This window comes from Colius striatus, chromosome 17 (assembly GCF_028858725.1).
Source record: "Colius striatus isolate bColStr4 chromosome 17, bColStr4.1.hap1, whole genome shotgun sequence".
Classification (NCBI taxonomy): domain Eukaryota; kingdom Metazoa; phylum Chordata; class Aves; order Coliiformes; family Coliidae; genus Colius; species Colius striatus.
Genome location: NC_084775.1, coordinates 10,291,527 through 10,318,469, shown reverse-complemented (window position 1 = coordinate 10,318,469; position 26,943 = coordinate 10,291,527). Strand labels below are relative to the sequence as shown.

General features: G+C 41.0%; 1 protein-coding gene across 1 annotated transcript in view; it reads right to left on the bottom strand.

Moving 5' to 3' along the window:
• Nucleotides 1-26,943, bottom strand: part of GALNT9 (polypeptide N-acetylgalactosaminyltransferase 9) — a 142,637-nt gene that overhangs the window by 66,820 nt on the left and 48,874 nt on the right. The window contains exons 3-6 of the mRNA XM_010199562.2: nt 25,732-25,898; nt 23,480-23,654; nt 11,321-11,518; nt 176-293 (exon numbers count right to left, since the gene is read on the bottom strand). Coding sequence (XP_010197864.2) covers nt 176-293; nt 11,321-11,518; nt 23,480-23,654; nt 25,732-25,898 — 658 coding nt within the window. The remainder of the gene's footprint in view (nt 1-175; nt 294-11,320; nt 11,519-23,479; nt 23,655-25,731; nt 25,899-26,943) is intronic.

Below are 26,943 nucleotides of genomic sequence, written 5' to 3'. Positions count from 1 at the left end.
AAGGCCAGTAAGGCCACAAACATTTATTTACTGGGACTGTCAGTTCCAGATAATGTTGTGATATCAATTACTTCAGTGTAATAGCCTGTCAGTCAGACAGCAATTCTGTTAGGCCATGAGCCCTCTGTCTTCCTTTGCAAATTGATATGGCACAAGTCTGCTCTTTGTTACTCACCCTCATGCCTAATTCAATGTTTTCTCCTCCATAGACCTCCATACCAGGGTCGAGCAAGCCAATCTCACCAAAATACTCTCGGTCTACTACAAATGAGCATCCAATCATGGCTGGTGTCCTGCACAGAGAGATCAAAGCAAAGAATGAAGTTCTTTATTAGCTACTACAGTACCCACTTCATAACAAATTTACACAGATAAAATAGTTCTTAGTCTCTAAGTTTACATTTAAAATTTATCTATGAGCATGCAATCACATTGCACTTCATCCCCCAAAGGATACAGAGGCTGTGAGATCAGAGTCACCCAAATAACTAGCACACTTCTAGACACACTTGGATCAGCTGTCTGAGGGACAGACACAAGATGCGAAGCCAAGTACTCCATGCATGTAAGTGAAGCATCAGGCCATTTTCCTTTGTTTCATAGACATTTCAGTGCTAGAGCTAAAATTCAACACCATACAGAGGAGAACAAGAGCTAGACAACACTTTATTAGAAGACTAATACACAAAAAAGACCCATAAGCTTCGTCAGAAAGGAGAGTCCCCTTAACCACATACTAAAAGTAAGTGCATATCAAGAGCCACGGATTAATCATGGCGTGAAGTTTGGTGAAGGACTTTCTGGAGTCAACTCTAGTAGATAAATTTCAGCCTTTGTGAAGCTGCTACATGATTAATATTTCTGTGTTTGCTGAAATCAGTCTTTATAAAGAGAAAAATTTCAGATGAAGAGACTCTGCCCTCGGATCTGCCACCGACCAACTCAGTGATTTCATATAAATCATTTTCCTTCTCTGCATCAATTTCTTTGTGAGTAAAACTATGGTTCTGCTTTCCTTTATAAAGCAATCTGAAACTTGTCACTGAGCAGCAGTACATGACAACAAATTTGGAGACCATTTACCATATGAACTCAAGCATTATTTCAATGCAATACAAGCTAGTGACATTTGCTGTTTCATTTTTCCACACTCTCTACATCTCTGTGCTGGTCACAACACCTGTCTCTTTAAAGTTCAAGGTAGGAGCTATGTTTTGCTACTATAGCCCACAATTTAAAAATGGAAGCTTGACTAACTTTCAGGTAGAAAAACCAACAAGAGCCTGAAGCTCCATGCTGGACTTGCAGTTCAGTTGCAGGTTGCACAGTGCCTACTGCAGAATCAGAGGTAGTTATCCTGCAACCTCATTTACAGGATGTGCCCAGGCTCTGGGGACAGAACCTCCCATTTCATTGGGATTCCAACAGGCCAGACAGCTGAATCAGGAAAGGTATCAAATCATTTGAGTAATTGAACACTTTTGGAGCTGACCTAGAAGAATTAGCTGTGCTCCCTCTTCCATAGAAAGAGAAGCAGTTTTGGACCATCTGGCAGATACAACATCATTCCTAACAGTACTATAGTAAAAAGACATCAGGAAAACTCTGGTTTATGCCAATTTTCTATTTTCTAGTAGAATAGAAAATACTCTATCCATGGCCCTAGCTTATACATACACTATGAACACAATGGAAAAGGTCTAAAATCTATTTTAAGGAGTGTCCTTTGTAATGCACTGATTATATACTGCCACTGTAAGGTCCCTCTGGTCCCAGATACCTTAAAGCTTCTTCAGTCTGTACAGAAAGCTATTCACAAGGTGTTTGCCTGTGAAATCTAAGAACCACATTCATGAGGCAGCTGCATATACATGTGAAAAACTATCCTGGCCAGGAAAATGAAGACATTTTTTTCCCCATCTATTGGTGGATGCCACTGGTAGCAGCAGGTGGCTGCTAGAACAGTACCATAACATCAGGTCCTTTTTCTCATCAGCAGTTCCTCATTCCTACAGCAGAGGGTTAAAAAAGCTTCAAACAAACAGCAGGAACATGGTTAGAAAAAACAATTCTTTGCTCCTGGGCCTAATGCATACCCTGACATTGCAGAAAACAGACCGACCTGCAGCAGGAACTATTTGGTACCTTGAAAAGGTTCATTTGCTGAAGCGCTGCTATTGCTTATTGTTAATGGACTCTGCTACAGCACTCACATTACTAGTACTGCTTTGGCATCTCTCCTTTGCAGTTTTTCTCTGTTTGAAAGCCATTGCAACCTCTGAGATCATTACAAGCCTATACTGCAGTGCACACTGTCCCTCTCATGTTTTCTCTGCGTAATTGAAAAAGGCAGCAGTTGATAGAAACACATTTGATTGGAACTGTTTCTGACAAAGAAGTTGAAAGAGCTTCATTAATTTCACCCTTACAAAATGGGATACATTCCCTGGATCATGAGCTGGGGGGACAAGACTCAATGGTGGTTGCAAAGGCAAACATTTGGCTTTCACAGATGACTTGGGATTGAAGTGAGACTCTCAGACAGGTCTCTGCACCCGTTCAGTCAAAAAGGCTGTAGGAAACTGAGAACAAATGTCACAAACCCTACAAAGAAACTGCAGCAGAGTCACCACCAGCATCCACAGTGCTTAGACCTCTCCCACACCCACAGACCTGTTGTTGTTTGTGCAAGGAATTCCAGCACTTCTCTGGTGCTGATATTTGTGAAGACTTTCTGTTGAATCAGTCTCTAGTTATAAGTGGTCTCAGGACTCTATAAAAACCCAGCATGGCTCTGGGTACTCCTGGCTGGACACATCCATCTTCTGTTGATGCATACACCAGGATTTTTGCAAGATGGATGGCATTCACAGGTTCAAGTTCTTTGGTAAAATGTATCTGCCTGTTTATAGTTTCCAGAGCCATGTCTGAAGGCAGACTTGCCTAAAAAGGCTGAAAGCTTTCCTGTACACTGGACTAGACATATCCTATATATGCATACATATATATATCCCACTGTCACCTTCTGTATCACTGAAAACCCTATTTTAGGCTAACAAGGAATAAATTTGGTTTAGAAACTGAAATAAAAGGATCTGACAGAGAAAAGGGAATTCAGCAGCTCTGAAATAAATAAGCCTTTCAGGGAATATTTAGGTACTTCTTCAGTGTTAACCAAGGTCAAAAAAAGAAGGTGGAGGAAGAAAAACACACCAAGTTCTTCATTTTCCTTTTTACTGTATTTAAAGCTAAACACAGGCTTTACTGGAAGGAGACTGGAGCATCACTGTTTTTGCAAAACTGAGCTGCTAGTTTGGGCTTAGGCTCATTCTCTCCCCTCCTCCCCCGCGTCAACCCTCTGGAAGCAGCTCCTTAACTGTGGTAGGATGTTCCCATGAGGACGTTTCTCCTTCCTTCCTAATGAGGAATGGTACTGCTCAGCTGCTCTTAGGTGCTGGAATCTCTCTCTCTGAGGGATGAATTTTTGCAGCTGTCCATTAAAACACTGACTTGTTAATTGAATAGGGGTGGGAAACACATTTTAGATGCAACTACATAATTATCACTCACAGATGAATGCCACTGAGGACTGTCTTTGCAACTCTCTTTCTTCTAGGGTTTACTCTTTCTCATTAGATAGATTCAAATACAGACTGCACAAGCCTCCATAGCTTATTCAGAAAAAACCTATATTTTCAGGAAAGAGCAACAATAGGAGTGCAAAGCTGCTCAGAGAAGCCAGCCAAAAATTACCACTGTTAGTGCCTTTCTCTACCTGCATTTGGCTGCCTGTGTCCTCTACTCTGCAAACCTAGAGGCTGAACTGAGAAGCTGAGAAGTCTGGGCTGCATCCTGGTGTGATGGAAGAACTTGTCTGTGATGCACAATGTTGAATTTTCTGCATACTGCATGTTCAACACTTTCATCAGGTTCAACAGGAGTTTTAGGCACTCAATCCCCATCAAGTCCAGGCCTTTAACTTCCCTGCATTTTGACTGACCCAACTGTAGACTAAGTGTAATGTGATTGCACAGCCCAGTGAGCTGGTAACAGTGCTGCAAGCCAGGGGACCCTCACTCTATTCCCAGCTCTGTCATTCATCTGGTCTTCAGTGAGTCACCTCCCTTTGCCTCTAGTTCTCCATCTGTGAAGCACACATAATAATAAGGGGTAAAAGTGAGAATTGCTTCAGCAGCTTGAAAGCCTAAGATTTGCTTCTGAGAGCAGTTTAAGCACATAGGTGGATCATTTCATCCTGGACTGCAGAGTTACACTGACATATTGCAAACAGTTTAAAAAAACATGGCTCCCCAAAAAGCACAAGACCCTCATCTGTCATCCCTGGGTGATGGAAAATCTCCAGTGTACCTACCATCTTCAGTACAGTGCAGCAAAGACTTCCCTTGAAAGTCAGAAATGGGTGCATGAGCAAAAGCAACTGTGTTAGTATATCTTAAACACTGCTCACCAGACAAGGGACAGCAAAAGAGAACGTGTCTGCCCTCAGCCCTTCACAGCTGTTGAGAAAAAGATATTAACCTAAATCACACCTGCTTTATATAAAAGGACCTTTTTCCCTTAAGTCACGTGCTTTCTAGTAAAATACTGACACTTTTAGAAGGAAGGTATCACAAAATAACAATTAGAGGTTTACTATTTTTTACCAAAGGTGCTGGGAAACTTAATTGATCTGTGGAATATTCTTTGAGATAACTGAGGATGCTGTAAGCATTAATGATCATCACCAGAAGCACTCAAAGGATAACGTGGAAAACGTAGCAGAACGGTTTTTGCAGCTAAAACCTTAAAATACAGCATTGCATAGTATTGATTCTGCACTGGAGGAAGACACAGCATAGTCAATTTGTGGAAATTACCTGATGGCATGGCTGTAGCAAGGGAGATATGAGAGACACAGTACTCTAGGTAATACTCCAGGGAAAGGAAGGAAGCAGAGAGAGCAGCACTTCATGGTGGTAAACATCCCTCTCCCTCCCCACTGCTGCTGCAGCAGGTACAGTGTGGGTGGCTGTGAGGGAAGAGAGACACTGTATAGAAAAGGGCAGTGCCTGCTGTGGGGTGCACTACGAGAAGCAGAAGACACGTTGGCCAGAAGTGAAAGCCACTCACTGTAGGTCTGAGTCATGACTATTTCCTTTCAGGGAGATCTCCAGGAGCATGGCTCTGTCAGGAAAACTCCCACAGGCATCAATACTCATATCTCCAGATAGATGCATCTTCCTTCTCTTTACAGACAACTGAAGGATGCTGCCTGGGGACTTCATCAAGAGCAAGTGAAGGAGAAAGGGATGAGCACTAGACTGACATACTGCACATGATAGGCTAAGTCTTCCTCTTCCTTATGCATCTTTCTCTCTCTGCCTTAAGGTCAGTATACATGAAATCACATTTGAAACAATTTTAAGAGCATGCAACTAGAACTGACCTACAAACATGAATACATAAATGCAAACACAAATGTAACTATAAAGAAATATATAAACACAAATGTATCTATACTGGGATAAGGAGAGAGAGAAAGCAATTCAAATGACACATCATACATCATTGAGTTTTCCACCTTTCCTAGCAGAATGTTTCTTTAATTCAGGTTCTTAAGCAGCACCTCACCCCTGGCCTGACAGATAAGTGGGGAAACCTGTGGGGTTTATTTTTTCTTGTGACTCATGTCTTCTGCAAGAAAGAGTCACGCTAGACTGTGAGAACAGAACTCAAGGTTTGCTGCTCAGGAGCTGTAGGAAAAAGCCTGGCAAGCTGAATGATTGTTAACCCTTTGGAGAGCTACAGCATGTGAGAAAAAGCAACCCAGAATGCTTGGCTAGGAAAGGCATGGCAATAGGGATGTAGAATAACTCTCTGATACCCCACAGAAGGATATTCTTTGGCACAGGCAAGATATTTATCAGAACCCAGATGAATAAAAATGAAACTGCTCTGTTATAGGCTCCTGTGGACCAGCAAGAGAAAAGGTAGCCATAACCAATCAATAATCAATCATCAGTTTTATTATTACATGACAGCATGATTTATCCTGAAAGACTTTACAGAGCAGCCCCTTCCTAAGCTGAGGTACACAGATGGATTCCTTCCCAGAGCAGCAAAGATCCAGCATGGCTGCATCACCATTGCTATGACAGAGCAGCACAGAGCCTGCCTTGCCCATGAGATGGGCACACACACTCCCAATAGTTTATATACACAAATGCCATGCAGGTGCCTCCTGGAGTGGCTGATTCAGTGCACATATGTACACATTCCTACTGGTACCAAACTATGGCATATTAAAGCAATAAGTGAGAGCATATGCAACAATGAAATGCACCAGTGCTGCTGGAAGAAGATAAAATGGAAAGCTGCGTGGCACTTGGCTGAGTGAGGCTGACTAATGACTCTAATGTTAGTAGCTGCTGATCAAGAAATCAAACACAGAGCAGTCCATCATCATCACAGCAGGTGAGGGGAGATGAACCAGAGCTGGAGCTCAGGATATCAAAAACCTTCCTTGCTGTTCCAAAACCCAGTAGTATCTTCTGCATACAGAAAGAATCCCCAGCTTGTCTAAATGCATAGTTAAATTCATTAGAAACCCTCTGAAACAGGATCCTTTGATACACAGTTTGTTGCCAGATGATAAGGACGATTTTGGGCAGTGTTTTCTTAGGAACATAAATGGAAAGCGATATGATGGACACAGTGTGTCAAAACAACAACCCTCATTTAAACCTTCACATTCAAGACATCTTACACTCAAATGTCAAACATGCAGAATGGGTTGTCTGCAGAAGGCGACTCGGGGAACATCAATTGTTCTGAATTTCAGAGTATTAACGTGGAAAAAAAAGGAAAGATCTGACTTTAAACTGTACCAGAAATCTTTACAAAATCTGACACTTTGTTCTTGCTACTTTTTTACCTTTGTTTGCACTTCAAGGCCACATCCCCTTTGTCTCTTGGACCACAACAGCTGATCTGACATTTTACGGTGCACACTTGACACGACTGCCTACACAGTGCCCCATTGACTTGAGGGACAGCTCCTGCTCGTTCCCAGCAAGGCTCTGAGTAGCATCACACCATTGTTAATGTTCAAGAAAGTAGAAGATCAGGCTTCAAACAGAAAACTTCTGAGAAAAGAAGCAAGTACATTTGCTGTATAAACCCAGAAGAAAACAGGGACTGGACTCTTAACTTTCTGAAAGTCTCACCTGATTCTGGAGATCGATATTTATTCATACAATGCAAACATCAGAAATGTGCCAGGGCTCTGATCCTCACTGATGCCAGGCTATGCATGGGTTTTTTTTAACACTGAAAATCTTTAATTCCTTTGAAGATCTGGAAACATTCAGCTACACCAAACATAAAACCAGTCACAGGGGTTACTAGTTATTAGCCTTTTCTTTTACAAAACATGCAGAGAGGTAAAAAACAAACCCACTATAGCTGAAGACAGCATCAAGGGAAGCTTCGAGAGTGTCAGCAAGGAGTAAATGAATTTGCAGTTTTCATGCTGATGAACAGTACTGCTATCTTATGAACCTACAGAACAAGCACATGGATCCAAACACTGTCAATGTGGATCAGTTTGCCTGCATTGCAAACTGGACTGAAACAGACATCATGGTTGCAGGACATGGTTTGCAAGCCGGTTATAAACCCAAAACTTGTACTAAATCAACAGAGATTTTTGAAAGTCTGCTCACCAGTCTGGCTTCTCCTTCTTTTTGAAAAGATGCCTTACAGTTTCTAGAGCTGCTAAGTTCCTATCATGGGTGCTTTCACATCTCAATTCTAAGTACAGACTTCCTGATCCCTTTCATCAGTAACACCCACACATTCACTCTTTCTATTGCCATAATTACACTCCCATATCACTTTAAAAAAGCCACAAAATTGCACTGTATTTCTATAGGCAGGAATAACACCACAGGACAGCCAAATGCTTTAGCAAATCCATCCAGATGCTACTACTTCGGAGGCCTATCAGAAATCAATGCAGTGTGGCTATTAAGTGGATGCTCTGCCCTGCTCTCCTAGATCACTGCCCTCAAAGCACATGTTTCCAGGGAGACATGTAAGTGTTCATGGTTAGACGTGGATGTGTCTGCATTTTATGGTACATAATTCATCATTTGCAGGAGAGAGACGTATGCAACCATGACATCTCAGTGCTCATGATATATGACAGCAAGGGTTGGGTGCTCTCCTCCTTCTGCTGCTTGTCTCATCTGTCTCTGGGCAGTTTATGCACTGTTGAATTGGAGGGTTTCTTTGCTTGGTTCAGAGCAAAAATCCCTGCTTTCAGGAGCCAGCTACTTACATGCATCAGATTTCAACAGTACTCACTGCTTGAATTTGGACCTTATTGACTTATATATCAGCCCAACGCAGTGCCAGAATAACTCTGGCAAGAGGTTAGACATGAATTGAGGAGAGTCCATGGTAAATCAGGTCCTGCATTGCTGAAAAAAAACCTCTTCTGCCACCATTACAGGGTTGAGTTTCTTCATTTTCTATTAAGAAGATCTGTATTAGAATTTCCACAAGTGTTTTGCAGACACAGCTTCTGTACTTTTGGCAGTGTTTGAGCTACCATTGCTGAAGTTCAGTCTTATCTGATATCTGATCATTGTCTCCAGAACAGAAGATTCTCAAATACTAGAACAACTCATGTGAAAATTAATACAGTGATTTCACATATAAACTGGAAGTAATGAAGCGTGCAAAACCTTTCAGGAATAAAAGACTGAAACCTTGATTTCAGGAATGAAAGCCTTGGCTGATTAATTTTCCTTCATCAATAAACTATTTCTCAGGGCTGAGTCAAATAGATATAAAACATCTACACTTTTAAATCAATGTGAGGAGAGCAGGGCATGTTATCCTGGAAAACTGATTTTCTAAGTAATTACTTTCCTGCTTATTCAGGTTTCAAGCTGAGCAAAGGGTCAGTGATGAAAGACTGAGCTGTCTTGTAGTAAATAAGGTTAATGTTACTATATAGCTCCATTTTGCAGTCACAGGGTGTGAGAATGAACCCAAGTGCAACTTGCAGCACTTGCTCAAATATGGGTTGAAATATTTCTGTATGAGGGACAGATCCTGTGAGACAGCTTCTATCACTTAGAAATGTGAACAGTTAGTCTGTATCCTTTCACTACCAGGTGAATTCTTTTGGTTGCATCTGTGGTTTGAAGTGCTTGGATGGACTTCTCAGGACCTGACAATTCAAGCTCTACATTGGAAGGGGAGTCCATCGGCTTCTCTGCCAGAGCCTACATTAGGATCATACAACAGAGCTTTAGCTTACTTTAGGATGAAGCTGATATACATAAAAATGAAGACAACTCTAAGGTGGTAATTTGTGTCCTTCCTAAGAAATCTCAAAGTAGTACAGAAGAACCTAAAGTGCCTATCTAGACTTCAGATCCTTTAGCGTTTATTCCAACAGTTGCTGACAATAGTTCCCTTCACCCAGCATGGTACATCTCAGAGGAGCTGTCAGACAAGCATCTGCACTGGAGATAAAGGACTAGGAGATGTGCATTTTCAAATGAAAGGGAAAGAAAGCCCCTTTCTTATCAGTCCATGTTTTCCCACTGTAACAATTCTCAAAACCACTATCACAAGTCATGAAACAGTATTTCCTTAGAAAATTCTATTACTGTAAGGTAAAATGTTCCCTTTTAGAGAAAAATAAAATGACACTCTGAATACATGGTCCAATTTAACTTTAAAATTAATCTGGTAGGAAAACCCAGAACATGTGCAAAGTTCTCACAAAAAATGAGCAACTCCCAAACAAGGCAAGGCTAACACATCTCCTACTACTGCTCCTGGAAAGCTCTGGTTTGGGCTGATGGCCAAGAGTGCTGCCTACAGACCAAAAGTGAAGGCAGCCTCTTCATCATCACATACAAAATACCTTTGTTTCCCATACACATGTTTCACTGGCTTATTACTCATGCCAGAGTCTACTGGAAAATAAAAGCACAGATAAAAAAGATTTTGCTGTCCCACCACGGGATTCAATGTGAACATGAACCACACACTCACAGCTAAAGCAAAAGCAAAAGCACTTCTGTGTGCACTGTGGTGCAGCCCTGAGACGTGATATGTGTATCCAAAGCTCTGTAGAGCCATCTGTTTTCTTCAGTTTCATTTTGCTGTCCCTGTGATGAACTTCATGTATAGGGGGACACCTCCAGGTCCTTCTTCACCAGGCATGTTTCCAGCCCCTCTGTCCAAGGCCTGTGGCATTGCTTGGGGTTGGTGCAGCCCAAGGGCAGAACCTGGCCCTGAGCCTTCCTGACCTGCACACAACAGGGCTTGGCCCCTTGCTCCAGCCTGGCCAGATCCCTCACCCTGGCTGCTCATGCCTCTGGAGCGTCGGCTGCAGGGGATCTGACTGATGGTCACTCAGGACACACCAACACCACACATGCAGCCTGTGCCTCTGCAAACCAGCTCTGGCCCTCGGGTGCCGTCACCCATCCGTGTCTTGCTTGGAGACATCCTGGCTACAACTACTGCTCTTGGGAGCCAGATCATGGTGAGGAATTTTATGGAATGGAATTCTCCTTTAAGCAAGGACAAGGAGATGAGTCTCTTGGGAAACGAGCTCCGGTGGTTAGAAGAAGGGGATAAGGCTGAGGCTATAGTAACACTGTAGAGGTTTGCATGACCATGGATCAACAGCTTCATTGTGTGAACCTGATCACTCTGTGTTCTTGAAGCGGGACCAGAGACTGATAAGAAGGGAATCTCCTGCCTCAGGAGGCCCAAAGGCTGGATGATGCCTAATTAGCACTGAAGTCAGCAAAAATCTGTGGTAACTGGGGAAAGGTAAAGGCAGCAGGGGCAGATTGTGACCACTGACTCAATTCTAGACCAAAAAGGCACCACCTCCCCACCCCCATGCCTGAGTAGCATGCCTACTAATTAACATGGCAAGCCAGGCTAATTTAAATATAACTAATCAATAGCAGAAGGAAAGGTAATTACTAACTGAGTGTAAATTTTGGTAGGATCTTGCTAATCAAGTAACAAGATAAAAACAGGAAAGTTTTTTGGTGTGCTGGCTTTGTAGAATTCCCACCCAGCACCAGAGTTTGAATAAACATGACATAAAGGAGTATCGTGACTCTGTGTGTAGATTGCCTCATTGTACAGCAGGTACTGAACCCTGTGCGACAACACCTGTACAAAGCCTGTATCCTTGCTTCACTTAAATTCCCCCTTGGCAGACAGCTGAGACTGAAATGTGGTTAGTTCCAAAGTGACAGCACAGGAGATTTACCTGATGGGAGCTGACTCATCCCCTTTATCGAGCCAGTCCTGTGGTGGGATTATGTACATGCACCAGAGCCCCCAGTTATAGCCGTGGGCTGCGTTGGCATATTGCTGCACTTCAAAAGTGTTGTACTTGATGTTGTCAATTGCTGGTAAGATGATCCGCTTTCGATCTTCTTTGATCCGGGTAAGTGCAGGTTCCACCCTGAGAACAATAAAAACAGTAAAATGCTTTACAGCCGTCCAGTAAGCCCAGGTACTGCTTTGCAGTCTGATAAAACAAACTTCTCTAACATCGAGAGCAGCAACCCAGCGAGATGGCAGCCCTGAACCCAGCTCTGTTGGATCGAATCCAGATCACTGCCATATACTGAAGAGGCTGGAGCTTGGTGTGGGTTATTTCACACAGCATCAGCACACCTTTATCATACCTTTATGAAGCTGTACCAGAGTTTAACAACATAAATTTTTTCTGAACGCTTATTCTGAGGCCTCGAGACTGTCGATTCATTTTGCAATGGACAAGTGTTGAGAGCCACTATCACCAAGAGTAACTAAATGGTCTCCTAACAGCTATGCCATCAGGATGCCTGGAAGAGATTAAATACCTGCTTTTGCCGACAAGGTCTGAAGAACAAAACACACACCAGGGACTGAACGGATCTGAAGGTTACTCAGAGGTTTTAATCTTGTTTCCTAAGGACTGACCCCACTGGATCTAGTTTGAATGACAAGCGTGGCTGCATTATGCCTTCTAAAACCTCTTTGGTGATGAGAAGATTTCAATTGTCAAATGGTGCAAAAGCAGCAAACTGCGGGAAATGTGCCATCATTTCAAAAGGCTTTAAAACGTTCATGTGCTTTCAAGAGAAGCTACATCCCAAAGTGTTTCAGAAAACTGAAAAGCTTCAGTACAAACATTCATTTCTGAGCAAGGTAGTCTGAATTTGCTAGGAATTTACAGAGAAACTGATCCAAAGAGGTAGCAGACTTACGTAAAGGTAGACAGCACTTCTCAAAGGACAAACAGAAATAGCCACTGGTTCACCCCTTTGTATCCATGTTCTCCCTTGAAATAAGCTTTGAAGGTTTTGCAGATCTCTCACATGTATCTTTAAGGGAATGGTGGCTTGCTGGGATTCACAGAGGCAGTGGGATTTGAACACTGATCTTTTCCCATGTTTCTTTCCTTGTTGGTTAAAAGGCAATTGTTCTTTTGCAGTTTCAAGTTTGTTAGCTTATGTTTTGTTTGTTATATTTAGTTTGTTACCATCTGTTTTCTTGTGCAGGCCGACAGAAAGGGATAAGTTATGAAATGAATACAGGCTCTATTTTCAATCTTCAGTGCCTCAATCTGAACTATACAAATTTCTGTAAGAAGAAAGCAACTTTCCTGTACTTCAATATGGCCAAAAGATTTGTCTTTTATGTACACAGACTCCATATTGCTTACATGAGGTTGTGTACTGCTTTTTTCTTTTCTTTCTACTTGTCCCACATCAATAAAAAGACACGTACATGCAGTGAAACCCTTGAGTATTGGTGATGAGCTACTTACTGCAAATAAACCATCACAAAACAATGTAAAATAAGAGTGTAACTGACAAAAAGACAAGATGTCACAGCATTTCATTTGGAAAGAAGTCAAAGGGAATTAAACTAGGTTTATTTGGATTCCTCTAGAAAAATGACATTTGAATCTATCATCTGGATGCAAATACCACAGAGCATGGAAGTTTTAATAAAAAGGATGATCACAAGTATGGTAGGAAGAGAACAGCATTGCAAGTTGCAGAAATTGCCTGTGGCCTGGAAGGTTATCAAAGCAATGCTCGTCTCATATGCAACACATATTGTTTTGTTACTCTACTTGATTTATTCTGAGAATAAATCAATGCATCTGTCATATCTGGAAGGGCCTCAGGTCTCTCTTACTACTGCCTGCCACCTGAAATTTTTGGTGCAGTACTCCCATTGTCAAAGCCTAGTAAGGTACCAAAGACCTCCACAGAAGCATGAAAGGGCACCAGCCCAGAGGAAGTACAGTGATTTCAGCTCAGGTTGTTAAGTACCTTGTTGGCTTTAAAATATTTCCTTAGACTGTAGAATCATATGTTGTTTCTTTCCTCCCTTTTTTTTGTATGACATTTAAAGACCTTCACCCCTGACACAAAGCAGTTTGTTTTCTGTGAGAGCGACAAGAAACAATGGAGAGAGATTCAGGACAGCGCACTACATGATTCAGAATGCCAATTCATGCACCCACATGGAGAGCCAAGATGACCCACCAAATCTGGATAAGCCACTTCCATTATTAACATGAGATTATATTTATGAGATTAGTTGTTTAAAAAAACCCCAAACAGTGAATAGCAGAGAAACTCTTGCAAATCCAATAAAGCAGAGAAAAACACAGAAAAGATGAACCTGTTTTGTTCTTCCCAGAACGGTATTTCTGCCAAGAAACAAGCCACAGAACAACAGAGATGCCAATCAGACACCCTTCTCACATCAGCTGCCTTCATGCATGGCTGTGGTAACCCCGGTACACAATATCAGCAGGAGGCTCACCATTCCCTTCTGGCCTCTCAAACAAAGGCTTCCAAAATACCTAACAACAGGTATAGATGTCACTAATGACAGGCCACTAATTGTTTGACTGGAAGAAGAATCCTCTTTGTGGCTGTAGAGGATGACCTTGGAGCAGGTCACTGTCCACACAGAGCACTTGCAGCAGAAGCCTCGTTACAAAACTGACTCTGAGTTCCCACCTTGGGAGGCAGCCCACTCCTGAAGCCACCAGGCACTGCTTCAACAGATACACTGCAGTGGGGAAGTCACAGAGCAGAGGGATTACATCCTCCAGTGAGATCTGCAGCACATTGTGGGATACAGTTGCTCCCAGTGACTCCCCAACACACAAATTTTGTGTGTTTGGGTCTGATTTCCAGACCTGCCCTGCAAAGCAGGAAAACTGACTGTATGCCTTCTGAACCAGAAAACTGTAAATGAGTTTCCTTTGCAAGAATCAAATTCTGTCACTCTTACTACCATCTGATTCTGGAAACAGCTCTTTGATGAGCAAGGAAAGATGGTAAGTTTTTAAAGCTACTTTTATCTCTCTTAGAGTTCTTTGATCACCAAATGATCCTTAAGTCCTCAGTTCTTAGGATGTTTATGTTGATACAAAGCAAAACCGTTTAACCATCATACTCAAAACTATGCTGAAGTTTACATGTTTCTTCTACAGTTCCTCCTTGTGTGTTTGCTTTGCAATTATTTTACTTTGAACAGTAGATTGAGATCACATAATGAAAAAGCCAAAAGAAATAACGAATTCTCCTTTAATGTTAGATGTCTGCAACAGACCCTCCACGTCCAAGGTAATTGCCTTAAACTTTCATTCTCAGCAGAGAGAGACGGAGGCTGGCACTTTCATAGTAAAATTCTTCTCATAATAACATCGACACTGAAAATAGGTAAGATTAATGATGTTCCAGGGGAGCCTATTTTGAATATAAAGGGAATTTAGCCTGATACTCTGCAAGAGATTATAAAATTGGACTGTTGAAGTGTATCCCAAATAATGGCTACAGAAAGAAAGTGAAGAAAATATTAACAGTCGCTCTGATTTTCATCCTTCAATTGTATTTGTGATTCTATTCATCTGATACTCGTGTCTTGGAAATGCTAATCTTGGTCTCTATTTTCTTCAGAATAATAAGAACAATCCGTTCCCAGCTCTGGTGCTGCTGTCACACCGGCCATCACCAAACTACTCCTGTCACTCCACAATTGACTGAATTCATGTGGTTTTTTCAGTTGTATGGCTTACATTTATTACCACCTGACTTGGTGCTTTACATATGAATGGCACAGGAAAGGATCTCTGAAATGTAATACAGGAGTCAGACCTAAACACATGATGAACTTTCCTTAATCTCTAGCAATCTATTAATTTGAAATATCAGATTTTGAACTTTGCAAAATCAGAGGAGTCTGAAAGCTGTCCACGTGATGCAAGTTCTGGTTCTTTCCCCTGCACTTAAGACATGTAAATGTTGAAGATATTATTACTTCAGCAAGTGTTGACATCTCTGCCCTCAGGCTATAGATGAAATGCCATGGCGAGGTTATGGAGTGAATCGGTATAAAAGCAACTGCTGGAACTGCATTTTCTCAACCTCCCGTCTCCCTCAGGGGAGGTGACTTTCTTCCTCTGTCTGTATCCACATGTGTGGAAATCACATTCCCACAGGTATTAGGAAGAGGAAACATTCAGTATTTAGACAGACTGCAAGTTTATCTAACTTTCAAAATACATTCACACCCACAAGCTAGAGAGCAGGCTCTGAGTCACAGACGGAAAGAGAAAATCCAGTGCAGAGTGATTCTCTGTTAGTGAGCAAAACTCCGAATGGGGAGCCTTTTAATTAAACATTGTGCACCTAAGAGATTTCACAGCTTGTCTTTCCTGATTAGGGACAGCAGAAATAGCAACAGGGTTTTCAGATGCCAGGCCCTAGCTCATTGCAGTGAGATCTACAGGAACGTTCCAGTCCCAGATTCTGCCAATGGCCTTTGCACCACCTGCAGAACACACTGCTTGTGTTCTGTTTTCCTGCCTGCCAAGATCCTTAGGTAATGGCCAATGAAGAAGGACTATGAGCTTGAACAGCACTGGGTAATGGATTGTGTTTACATTCTTTATCTTAGGTAATCCATGAAATATGAGGGGTTTTATTGCTAGCAAGGTCCAGCCTTGGAGTAGCTCTGTTAGGCTCAATGGACAGGCAGAGCGTCTTCATAAGCTGAGCTGCACATTCATCAAATCCTTTGTCAACTTTGCAGGTAATTCTAGATTTTTCTAATTGGTTCAAGTTTTTGAAAGGATTCCAATTAAATCTTCCTAGTAATTTCTATTGTTTTCCCTATTAAACTGCTACGTTATCACACATTTACTCATCCTCTTTAGAGACACCGGTGTTCTTTCCTTTGTTTTTTTTCCCCCTTTGTTTTGTTTTTTCACTGTGCATCTGCAGAAGTCAGGTGCTCCTGGCAGCTGCCAGGACTAAAAGGACAGAGTGGAAGAGGTTGCTAAAGTCCAAGTATGTTCAGCGCACTATGCTGATGAGTTGGAACGTGTGGTTTGAGTATTCCCTTTCCACATGGCTACTGCTGGCAGTGAGGCAGGATTCAGCCAGGCCCAATTGGGTACAAAAGCCAGATGTGCATTTTGAGATTCATCTCTGTTTTTCACAGATGCAAAAATATGAGGTTCCTAGCTTGCATCTGAATCAATGCACTTTATGAGCACAGCGTAGTGTATGTTATTAACAAGTTATTTACTGGAGCAAGAGGAAAAATTCTCCCAGGCATATTCATAGACATGATGGATTTCAGTAAACTAAATATAATCAAAAGATTCAGCTTTAAAGGTGGTGCTTCACATTACCTAGTTCTTTCTTCCAACTAGTAAAAATCAAGTAGACAATTCAGGCTGGAATTTGAGTGACATAAGAAGTTCCCTCTTTCTTTGCCCTCTAAAAACATATATTTGTCAGGGGTCCTCCTCTCACTCTGAATAGATTGCTAGTGAATGGTTTAAGCCAGAAGAAAAAGGACAGTAAATTTAGTTCTCTTATAGACTTCACTAGGCTAAAGGGTATTTTTACTTGAGTTTCATTTCTCTGAGGCAATTCCAGAAATACAGTAACACACTGCTGAAGTATCCTTCCTTGGACTCAGCCCTGCAATTGACAGTGCTTGGTTGAAACTCCACAAAGTATATCACTGACCCATGATTGTGGTGAGCTTCCCATAGGCACAGGGATGTGCTACGAGGAACATCCACAGCAGGTGCCTTGGTAAGTGACTCCTCCTTACAATCTTCTTATAGCAACTCCCTTGGGGAATTTGTGGGAGGAATCTCTGATCAGGAAGAAACTCACAACAAAAGGATGTGTTGATTCATCAAAGACTGTTGAGTCTTTGTTGAGTATATCACTAAACCAAGTACATGTATTTCATGCATTTAATGCTTTTGCCTACCAATAGATCAATTTCTGGATTAACACAGGTTAATCCATTTCTGGATTTTCCAAGGTTTTGAGCGCCCATGATGAGTTCAGTGGGAGCTTCAGCAGTGCCAATACCATGGGCCTCAAACAGTAAGTGTTCCCAAGATAAACATTAAAGTTAGGAAAAGAGCTGAAAGGGAGAATTTAACCCAGAGTATAGAGTAAGTCTGTAAGAAGACTGAGAGCAAAGGTAGAGGCTATACTGTGATCACATGAGTTTCTCTAATCTCATTGTAAGTCTATGTCAGAGCATTGGTGCATTGTATTCCATATTAGGCCAATTGAGAGCAGCTCAAACCCCACAGGAAACCACAGCAAACAAGAATTGTATGTTGTCTTACATCTTTATCAGATTGCCAGAGAGTTCATGCCAATGGGGAAGTCTGATTTTTTCACAATGCTAAAAAGAACAGCTTCTTCCAGATAAAAAACAGATAAAAACAAGTCAGTAATGAGCTCCTCACCACACATGATTATATAATTTGCTTTTTTTAAATAGGTAAAAACACCTGCTGACTTCAAGCAGACTTCTAAAAAGGCACAACACAAGGAATAAACACATGCTATCTAAAAGAAACCACACACATGCTACAGCCAGATCCTCCGCTGTCCAACTCTTGTACTTCAATGCACTCCACAACGTCAGGGATGCTTTGCTAATATGCATCATCTGAGGAGCAGACTCAGAATACTTTTCAGTTCTTGATTAGAAGGATTGTATTAAGCATTTGTCAATAACTCCTCGTCCCAATGCCATTTTTTCTGAACTTGTCCAGAAGTCAATCCTTTCCTAAGTGACAGGAATTGCAATGGAAAATGTTGCTCTTAAATTCTGCCCCATCCCAAGAGGGTACTCAAGTACCTTGATCTCTGGTTTCTTTTGAGATAAATATGTCTTTTTTTCCCCTCTCCAGATGACTATTTTAATTTTTACTCCATTAAAAAAAAATGAAGAACAAACATTAAAAAATACAAGTTTTTTTCTTCTCTTTCACAAGTCAGAATGTCTTTTTTTTAAGGTGAGGTTGAATGGGACTTTGAGCAATCTAGTCCAGTGGAAGGTGTCCCTACCCATGGCAGGGGCATTGAACTGAGATGACCTTAAGGGTCTCTTGCAATCCATATAATTTATGATTCTATGTTTTTTGTCTTGCAAGGACTTAAGGAAGAGTCCTTACAAGACACAAATGACAAAACAACATGGTCTCATCTGCTAGATTTTACAGTTCAGTGTGTTTAACACTGTATTTTACTCTGACTTTACCACTGCCAGGTACCATGAGGTTAAAACTTCACACAGAAGTGTAAGAGAAAAACCTGTGTAAACTGAAAGCTTATTTTGCATATGGTTTTATACACTACCTCATATTTCACTGACAATATACATTTATCAGATGCAGACAAGCAGATCTACTGACATACACAATTCTTCACTGAGGCCAAGTGAGAGATATCTTGTGCAGAATGCCTTCCCTGGAAATAAGTGTTCAGAGAACTAAAAAAATAATGATAATAATAAAAATCATACTTCCTTCCTTGGTCTCTAAGAGGAGAGAAAAATTCCCCATCTGTTCTATCTGACATCTCTATCTGCATTTCCACGTGCCTGGGGAGGTTTCAGACCTGCAGCCCCTGGCCAGAATGGAGCGAACACACCATAAACGCCTGCTGGAGAGTTAAAGATCAGCTCTTTGGCTGCCAAATCTGAATAGCTCTTTTCTGCACCACTGAAAAGTAATGAGGATGCTTCAATGAACATTCTAGGTTGTTTAGGTAGATGAATAGTTGAAGCTGCTTTTCTGGCATGTCCTCTGCATGTAAGCTGGCACTGTCCCATGAATCTGAAAGGCCCACGTGGCTTATGTTGCATGCTTCCCTCGTCACTCAGATAATATTAGTTCATTTCTGCTATCTAAAACATCTATTCCATTAACCTTCCAAACTGATGCTAAGTGATGGTAGAGGCTTTTGTTGAGAAAAAACTCCCATGTCCTTTTCTTTGCATTTGCATAAATATAACTTCCCAGGTCAAACTTAGCATGGTACCGGGAATGCTGAAGTGAACCATGTTCTCGGCAGGAGTGATAGGCTGAAACCCTCCAGAGGAGATGAACTGCACAGGACTGCAAACATAATTGCACCCTTATCTTCAGCACGTCTCTCACAAGAAGGAAAGAATCACCTGGACCTTGACAGGTTTCCAAACAGCGACCTGAACGCGAACAGAGGGGATAGTTAGGTGACTTGATGGTAGATGGGTTTCCAGTATGTTGTATGAATATATTACAGGGGACTTTTTGTTTCAGAAGGGCGTAAACCCTGTGGTTTTGCCCTACAAAAGCATGACCATGTCTCTGTTACAGAGTACTTGGGAAAATCCAAGTCAATAGAGTAAGAGGAAATCAACTTCCTTTTTTTCCTTATGCTCTCTTTTGAGAATCCATTGCTTATGGCCACTACAGTAAATTGTACTACACATTACAGTCTAAAACAGTATTTGCAAAATATCATCCATAGACCTTGGGATCTTGATCTTCAGCTCTTCTTCCTAGTTCATGAAAATGCTAGTTTTCTATATTTTAAAACACTGCCAACTTCAGGGATAATCCATTAGGATGGAATGTGTATGGCACAATCTAATGGATACTCAGCTTGTATTTCAGGTCCTCATTCTCGTTTCAGGCTGTCTCTATCTCTCTAGTATATTGAAATCTTTTGATTAAATTCTTTTACTTCACTGAATCCTTATACTGATACTCCTCCTTTGTCTGGCAAAATTTTAATTACTACAGTACTGCACAACTCCATTCAATGCTTTGATACTACCTCTGTGATAGAAGCAAAAGCAATTCCTAAGATAGAATCCAAGTATGATACTCTATCATTATGTCTTCTTTTATGGCTCCTAGCACCCTCTTTATGGCTGCTAATATATTGTCCTCTCTGTCTTTCACTTACTGATTTCTGCTCTCCTTCACTCAATGTGTCCTTTATCTCACCCAGAGAATTAACACCCTATCACTGCAATCTCTTTTCCTTCTCCCAGATATAACATAGTGAAGTTCTCATCTCCTTGTCACATTATTCTTTCCCATCTCTCAAAGACAGGTATCTATATAGTGTTCCATCTTTTCTTCAACACAATTATCAGACAGGATGCAATGGTCTGTATTCAGTGTTACTGTGGGTTGCTTAATGCACAGGGAGTGGACTCAATACAGAAGTCAGAGCAGGAATGCTGAGTCCTTCAAAGGACTGGAGAGAAAACTGAACTGTGTAAGTTTAAACACACCAACAGAAAGAATGTACAGGGAATGCAGTGTTTTCATACCCACTGGTTCTGCTGGGTGCTGATGCTAGATGCTGACTCTTATTGACATCAAGTAACCATTAAACCCAGACAAGGTTCTACTGCAAAGCAGTTAGAGTTTTACATATGAACTGTACACATACATTATCATGTCATTGTAATTTAAAATTCCATTTGAGAATTAACAGTAATGGCCTCCCTTTCAGCTAGTCCTCTCCACTTTGGCTCTCACAGCAGCAGCATTGGCTTACACTATCAAAAGCCCTAAGGGGCACAGGTCAGTAGAAAATCTCTGCTCTGTACTAATACATTTCAACACCTGAGAAGCAAAAAAGCACCAATTAAGCACAGCAAAATAAATAATTCAATAGGTAATTTGACCCTCCAGGTTGCAGAGTATTTTTTTTATATCCTACCAGATTGTATTTTCGTCAAGAAGAAGTGTCCCTGGAGAGTAAAGCTGTAAGAGCCTGTAAAATGCTACAGTGTGATATAAGGCAAAAGCTCACCCAGAAGTGGGGCAACTATTGTTTAAAGAAATATTTTTTTTTCTTGAGTCCTGCATATTTCATGAGACACTGATGAAGTCCTTCTCTGATTCTTTATGAATTAATCTGCCAACTGATTAGGCAGCTGAAGCCGCCATAGATTGGGAGGCTAAAACTGCACTGCAGGTACTTGGCTTTTAGATGGAAAACAAACCAAACTGAAAGCTTTCTCTTTTTTTTTGCTGTGGCAAAGGAACTGGCTTCTTTTTAATTGCTTCACAAATAATCCATAGACAGCTTTGAGTGGGAGCAATCCATGTGGACTCTGAATACATGAATATACATTGAAAATGGGGGGAAATATTCCTGCAAGATGAAACTTAGTAGGAGAGCAGAACAGCGGTACTTTAACAAGATATTCCCACATGACTAATAAGTTTATAGGGTAGTAGAGTCAGGGTAATGTTAACCTGGTGGTAAAAAATAAAACAGTCCAGATGGAAGAATTTCCAGTCCCTCCTTGTAAAAGAAGATGAGATGAAAATTGAGATGACAGGCAACTGCTTGTGCACAGGTGGATAGAATTAAAACTGGGAGGAAACAGGTCAAGCAAGGTTTGAGATGGCTGTCAGCAGCCCTGACTTGAGGGGAACAACAGGAGAAACACCAGAAAGGAACACTTTGAGCCTCACGTACAGCTTTGAAACAAAGGGTTATGTGATGCTTCTGGTGTGCATTTGCTGTTCTTGTTCATCCTCTGTGCCCACCCCAGAAGCGAAGTGATCTCAGAGCAGCTGCACAGCCTGGCTCAGCAGTATTCCTGAGCCTTAAGCACGCTTGTTGAAAGGAGAGTACACCAGGGAGGATGCAATAAAAGCAAGGACTTTTTATACACACACTCTCATTTACTGAGTAGTCTCTTGCTATGCTGATTTCCACCCTTTCTGACATTAATGCAATGCACTAAAGTTAAAAAAAAAAAAAACCCAAACAACCCCAAAAGCAACCAAAAAACCCTTTCCTGCTTACTGACACCATTGCTCAGCTTCTGTGAGTACAGTACATCAGTAAGATCTCAATGTCCTTTAGAGAAGTGACAACAAAATCCCCCACAAGGCTCAGAAAGCTGCAGCTTGGGCAGGACAAGCACTGGGATGAGCACCCGGAGCATGCTCCCTCCAGCCCTTGATTCTATCCAGTAGCTGATATTACATTGCATGAACATTTGTGATGATTTGAAAGTTCTAGTTGCTTTAAAAGTAAATAAATAAATTAAACCAGCTTTTAAGGTTCTAGAAAATGACTACAACTGCTATTAGCATCTTTCATAGTCCCAGGGAAAACAAAAGGGTAAACAGAAACCAAGTGCTCTACAAGACTTACTGCATCTCCCATTTTATAAAGATATTCATGAACATATAAACACTCCACTCCTTTGCAGCTAAGTTCTCTCTGGTTGTAAGTAAAGCTATTTTTAGTTTTAATTTGGGGATATCTCCCAGAACTGCAGAGCATAATCAGCTCCACCATAACTCTGCATCATCATTATCAAACAACAGACTATCTCTGGAAAATACACATTTTACATACCGAAGGTCCCAGCAGCACTTTTCAGCTGACTGCACAGATCTGTTCCTTCGGCCCCAGCAATGCCAAGCATTGGCCACTAAGTGGGGCTACAAAGATTCATTCCAACTGCAGATCTGGCCCATAAAGCCCAAAATTGTGCTTGCCACAGCCAATATTGCTCCCTTGCAAAACAAAGAGGATGAGGAAAGTCGTACTAATTTCAAGCTCCGTTAAAAATGCAGGAAATAATTCATTGTTTCCCTCAAATTTAAATGCAAGAAAACTTATGATGAAATCAAGTTTTTATTCAAGCTCCTAAAAGGAAATTATAGAAAATGAGGAGATAAGAAAAGTACTTGAAAGTATGCCTTTGCCTCCAGCCCAGAGCCTCCTCAATGGCCTCTCTCCATTTGACTGCTTTGGAGATTTCATATCCATTGTGCTTTAAATTACTTATTTCATCACTGAGCTGTACAAAAGCAGGCACAAGAGGGTTTTCCATGGATCTTGCTGCCATTGCAGAAGTTTGTCATCAATGTTGCAATAACCAAGAATATTATTCCAATGTAAGTGCTAACATGATAACACCAATTTACACCCATCTCATCTCTACAGCTGTTCAGCTTCTGTGCTGCTGAGCAAACCTCTATCACAGCCTTTGAGATACAGGACACAGTGTAATAGTACTGTTCTCCCTCTGGGAGCAACCAACAACTTACCAGCCAATGTTGAACTCAACATGAGCATCAAAGAAGCCGACAACAGGAGAGGTTGCTGCTTTCCAGCCTTGGATTCTGGCTCGGATCAGCCCTTCTCGTTTGTTATTGCGCACGATTTTCACCAGACCTGGGTATCTTTTATTGACATATTGGTCCAAATTAAATTTCAGCTCAACTGCAGGACAAAAAACAAAACCCCACACAAATATTGTGAATGAGAAAAGCCTTGCAATGATCTGTTTTTGTTTGATTTGTTCTGTAACAGAAAGGGAAAGAAACCTTTAAATATTCCCAGGCTTTCAGTGAGTCTCACAGGTAGAAACCAAGTAACACAGTTGTGGCCTGGACCAGTTCCAGCGGCATCGGTTCAGAGAAATTCTCTGCACATGAGAGTTGCACAGGCTTAATATGGCCTGAAGGATTTGAATATTATTTTGAAGAGGTAGTTTGTTTCTGTGTCTTTAAAGAACTGCTGTTGTAACTCTCTGATGGTTTGCATCAGGCTACAGCAGGCCTCTGGAGCAGCAATTCTTACCTGGCTGAAGTGTAACATGGGAGGCTGCTGATTTTTTTTTTCCTGATTTATGCTATTCAGTTAAATTTTGAAAAACAACCTCAATGGATTTTGGGTCAAGACATAACTCAGAATACATTTCCCTTAATTTTAAGGGTTTTACCTTAAATATAACTAAGAGTCCTCAATACCAGGCTTCTTCTCCATTGAACTAAATGGATATTGAAGATTATATCTCCTCTTTTGTTCATTTTCAGACATTCAATCACAGACGGAGCAGGAACTCATTCACTCCTTTATTCAGATTCATTTCAATAGGCTTATAAACAGGCAAATTACCAAAATGGTCTCTCTACGTTTTTAAATCAATCTAGTTTGGTAATTCATTTACACTGCTACTTATAATGCAGCTTTTGCTCAAATATATTTATTAGGAAAACTAATAGAAGCTTCCAGGACATTAGAATCCTCATTCTTCTGATCTAAATTACTCAGTAGAATCATTACAATCGGAATGAAAGACCTGATAAATCTCCAGTTATCTAGAAGAATGACAGAGAAAAGCCATATAAGAGTTCATTGAGAAGCGAGTCCAATTCCCCTCTGTACTGCATTGATTCAAACACTTTGCAATCTTATATAACTACTCCAAAGGTTACACTGCCATAACTGAAAGCAGAATTGGACAAAAGGTTTCTTAAATCTATAGGATTTGGAGCTTTTTGTATGGTTTTAGTGATTTTTTCTCTCAAACGTTTATTTCTTTTTGAGGAGCTTGAAGAGGAATACCAACTTAAACCAAAAGACTTAAAGCTGTTGATCTGTGGAGGAAATGCTGAACTTGAGCCTTGTTTTAACAAATATGATTTGAGAAGATACAACAGTTCTAGAAGTCTAAGGTGTAACAGCTTTGAATATAACAACACTGCTAGTCATGTGTATCCTGTAAGTTGTAACCTGACCATCCTCTGAAGGGTGTCCATCAATAGCACCCTTATACCCTCACCAATATTTTGAATTTTGATTACTCTAACAGAAATGTCATTAAAGAACCAATGACCTGAAAATTGCATGTGCTTTGTGCCCATTCTGTTTCACTCTCATGGTCTGATTTAATCTCTACCTACCTCAAAAAAATATTTCACACTCAAACCCTGATATTATTGACAACTGTTTAAGTGATGAAGAAGCAAAGTTTGCTGCCATGTAAAAGAATAGAAACTACCTTTAGGGGAATCTGTATCCTCACTTTTCCTTTAAAGCAGAATCTAAACTTTTAGTCCATTAATCATGATATTCCTCTGGCTCTGAATGTTTAGAGAAAAGTGTCAGTTCTATATTAAGATTGTCTATAGATGTGTCAGTCATCCTCTGACGATTTCAATGAAATTTCCAGAGTTTATTCACATAATGTTTATTTGTTATACCAATAGTTAACGTTTACTCACAGCTTTGTGCAAGTGGCTGGATCAACGCTCTCATCAATGAGCACAACTCTTGTAAATCCTACTGATTGCACCAGAGGTATGTTACTTTACATCAATTTGTGATCTAGCTGATTAGCCATGAACTAAATCAGTGGTTACATGTATGACCTTCCTCCTCTGGCTGTTTAAATGCAGAACTCAACACTGTTTCATCCCAACACTTTAAAAAAACCAAACTCCCTTTGATTTACATTTCATGTCCGTTAACCACACTGGATACAGGACTCAGAGGAAAATTTATGTGTGTTCACCATTGTCACTGTTGTCATCCACTAGAATGATCTCCTTGAGCAAGTGTGACGGGGTGTGATTCACAACACTGTGCACAGAGCGCAGGATGACAGAGAGCGCCTCGTTTACAAATATAAACACCACCGAGATCTGGGGCAGGTTATCTGGGTAAGTCATCTGTTTGCACCTGGAGAGAAAAAAAGAAATAATTAAAACCCAAGGAACCACTTTTAGAGATAAAACACCCTGAAGAGCGTCCTCTCCTCATTGCTCTCCAGTGTACAAGAACTTGCAGGTTTTGTTCTTTCTGATCCCAAAGAAAGATGTGGTAAAAGTTGAAAAGAAGCAGCATAGCAAGGAGCAGTAAACTTTCTATTAACTCAGCAAAAACAAAAGTGTATCTGTATGCACACAAGACTTTAGTAGCTCTCATTCTCTGGAAGTTTAAGAGCATCACTTTGAAAACCAAAGGAATATCAATGACTTTGCTCAAAAACAACCCGGAGAAGGCCCACAATACCAGTCTTCTGTTTTCTTATGTTTTTAAAGCCAGAACCCACTCAAGCAAGTTTACATTTGTCCATACAAAGAGCACTTGCTGCTCTTTCTGATTTTGTGCAGCAATAACAAAGGCATGGACTTGCTGAAATGTTGGCAAAACAAATCTGCTCCAGCTGAGATGTCATCTTGGCAGGCAGCTACACCCTGAGGTTCACAATTTCCTTTTCTGCTTGCCTGCTGATGCATATATGTTACAATAGACCATTTTGAGAAGACTAAAGCCTGGAGAAGACACACAGCACAGAGCAGAGCCTCTGCTTCCCAAGCCCCCAACCCATACCCTCTGTAACACCACACTATCTTATATTAGTGGAATTCTCTCCCATTAGCAAAGACTTAAAAAAATTACCTATGTGTTCTCACAGTCAAAAGCACTTCAGAATTACCATAGCAATTACTGAACCTTCTCTCTAAAATACTGCTAATGATATCATAGGAAATGACTTTTCCTGCTCTTATCAAACTTTCTTACCTCTTTGCTCATTACTTTGGCATAACAATCACTATTTTACTCCTCACCATCAGCAGTCATGGCAATGGAGAGGGCAACAATCGCTTGACTGGTGGGTAACCTCTGGAAATCAGTTATGAATTCTAGGAAAGTCCAATTATGCATAATTCCTCCTCATCCCAGCACTATTTGCTCAGAGACCTGAGTGCTTGTCATTGAT